The sequence below is a fragment of the Cariama cristata genome, unplaced genomic scaffold (assembly GCF_000690535.1).
Source record: "Cariama cristata isolate BGI_N322 unplaced genomic scaffold, ASM69053v1 scaffold25278, whole genome shotgun sequence".
Classification (NCBI taxonomy): Eukaryota; Metazoa; Chordata; class Aves; order Cariamiformes; family Cariamidae; genus Cariama; species Cariama cristata.
In genome coordinates, this window is record NW_009629777.1 from 1 (window position 1) to 2,696 (window position 2,696).

At 61.5% G+C, this 2,696-nt stretch overlaps 1 protein-coding gene across 1 annotated transcript; it reads right to left on the minus strand.

The window, feature by feature from the left end:
- Positions 1-201: 201 nt before the first annotated feature.
- Positions 202-1,735, minus strand: CREB3L3 (cAMP responsive element binding protein 3-like 3; the record flags this gene model as incomplete). Its single annotated transcript, XM_009705301.1, has 4 exons — positions 1,720-1,735; positions 1,262-1,386; positions 828-1,083; positions 202-317 (listed from the first exon to the last, which is right to left on the minus strand). Coding segments are annotated over exons 1-4 (513 nt in total), but the record flags the coding sequence as incomplete, so codon positions are not given.
- Between the last annotated feature and the right edge of the window lie 961 nt (positions 1,736-2,696).

Here is a 2,696-nt window from a genome sequence, read left to right on the forward strand (position 1 = left end):
CACCCCGCACCGGACCCCAGAGACCACGGTGGGGACCATGGTGCAGGGATGAGGATGGGATAGTGGTCCAGGAAGGGAAAGGGATGGGACCGTGATGTGGGAAAGGGGACAAGGCTGGGGATGAGGAGGGATGGGGACAGGAATGGGGAGGGGATCATGGTCCAGGAAGGGACAAGGAGGGACACAAGGGTGGGGACTCACAGCATCAGCGCTGCCTGAGAGCAGCAGGTCCTTAACGGTGAGGGTGCAGGATGCGGGCGGGGAGACCACGGGCAGGTCCGGGCTTTCCTCCAGGAAGAAACCGGGGTGCCACATGTCTGGGTGAGGGGAGAGCAGAGGCTGTCAGCAGCCTCAGCAGCCCTGTGTCCCCCTCTGTTCCCAGTGTTCCCAGGGCAGGACCCTCACTCCTGCCATGGCCCCAGAGCTACGGTGACTTGCTGCCACCTACCAGTCCAGTGGCCCTGGACTCTGTCCCCCCAAACTGTCCCTCTGGTCCTGCTCCAGCCCCCCCAGCACACCCTGCGCTGCTCAGCCCACCTCAGGACCCCCAAACCTCCCTCCTCTTCCAGGCTCCCCCACCAATGCCAGTCTGCCCAGTTCACCCCAGTTCCCAAGCTCTCCCCACTCCCCCCAGCTCCACCTCAGTCGTCCAGACCTCCCAGTTCTCCCCAGTTCCCTCCAGTCCTCCCAGCTCCTCTAATTTCCTCACTATCCAGAAGACACCCCAGCTCCCCCAGCCCTCTCAGCTCCCCAATGTCCCCAGTCATCCCCAGTCCCTCCAGTGCCCCCAGACTGGTCCTTTGCCCAGTTTCTCCCCCGTGGCTCACCCAGGTCGATGGAGACCTCGGGGTGCAGGACCCCAGTCCCCTCCGGGAGGGGCACAGCCTGACAGGGGTTGGCGTAGGGGTACAGGACCTCGCTGGGACCCCCATCACAGCACCTGGGGGGGCTGTCAAGCTGGTCAGAGGGGGGGTCCTCAGACACCCCACTGTCGCTGGCAGCCGGGGACCAGCTGGGCGAGTCCGATGCTGAGTCTCCAGAACCCAGGATGGAGCTGAGGAAGTCCTCGCTGTCCTGGGCACGCTGCGAGGACACGGTTGCCCGTCACCCTGGGGTGCCCATCACCCTGGGGTGCCCGCAGGAGCTGCCTATGCTGTGGGGTGGTCCCAGCTCCTGGGCAAGGCATGGGGATGGGGGTCTCCTGTCAGACCCAGGGATGAGGTGGAGATGGGATCCCCCTCCCCAGCGCAGGGGGACTCACCCTGTCCTCGTGCCAGGCACCCGGCGGTGTCCCCAGCTCCACGCCACGGAGGATCCCATCCTGCCGGTCGAAGAGGAGGTCTAGCAGGTCGAGGCTGTTGAGGCTGCCCACGTCAGAGGCCATGGCTGCAAGGTGGCAGGGTCAGGTTTCTAACTCAGTCCCTGTGATTGTCCCCTCGCCTCCCCCCCACCTCCAAGTTGCACCCCAAATGGTGGGACTGGTGAGAAGGAGCAGGGACCATGTTTGGGCACGGGCACATGTGTGCAGGACCATGGGGAGGTGCAGCTGCACGTGTGTGCACGTGTGTGCCTGTGCGTGTGACCATGTGGATGTGTGCACATGGCCATGCTGGCACACGCGTGTACAGAGCTGTGTGTCTGTGCAACCACATGACTATGCAATGTGCACGTGTGTGTCCACGCAGACATGGGTGTGTGAACACACACAAGTGCTGGGACCTGTATGTGTGCACATGTGGGCACATCTGGCAAAGCCCTATGTGCAGGTGTGCGGGAAGGAGAGCACAGGCATGCAGGGGCTCAGGCACACGGCAGTGGCCCCCTTCCGCCTCCTTCCAGCAGCTGAAACTCTCAAATCCTCTATTTTTTTCCCCCCAAAGAACTGCACAGCCAGGGGCTCCCCGCAGGCCACCAGCTGCCCCAGCACCTCCATGCACCCCCAAGTGCAGGAGCAGGATGAGTGCCCAGACCCAAGGGCTGGGTCAGCTCCCCTGTCTAGCCCTGTCCCATGTGTGTGACCACTCCGGAAGATCAGGTTAATCATTTTGGGTGGCAAGCAGAGGGGGAGGAGGCTGCTGTCACCGGCCGCCCTGAGGAGGGGACTCAGCCCCGCTCTGCCACTGCCACCCCAGGCACTGCTCAAGACCTCGGACTCCGAGAAAACCAACAGGCCAACTGACCAGTTGCCCAACCGGTCGATCAGCCAACTAACAACCCAACTGACTGACCAGTTGCCCAACGAGTTGCCCAACTGACCAATCAGTTGACCAGCCAAATCAATGAACTGATCAAGAAACAGAGGAAACAGTCAACCTGTTGGCCAACCAACTGATTGACTAACCAAATAACCAACCCACTGACCAACTGACTGACCAGTCAACTGTCTGACTGATTGATCAACCAACCCATCACCCAACCACCCAACCCATCACCCAACTGCCCTTCCCAACCTATTAAGCACTGTCTCAAGTGTCCTTCAGGTCAGGTTTGGGGACAGTTGTCATGACCCTGATGTTTGGCTGGCCAACCCACGCAAGGGGCTTTATTGCACCCTGTCCTTCATCCTCAGTCCTTCCAGTGAGCCCTGATAGCTGCGTGGGACCATCAGGTAGAGGGACCTCATTGAGGTCCAGCAGCCAGGACATACCTGTGTGAGATCCCACTCCCACGGATCCGTCCTGTCTTCTCAACCCCCT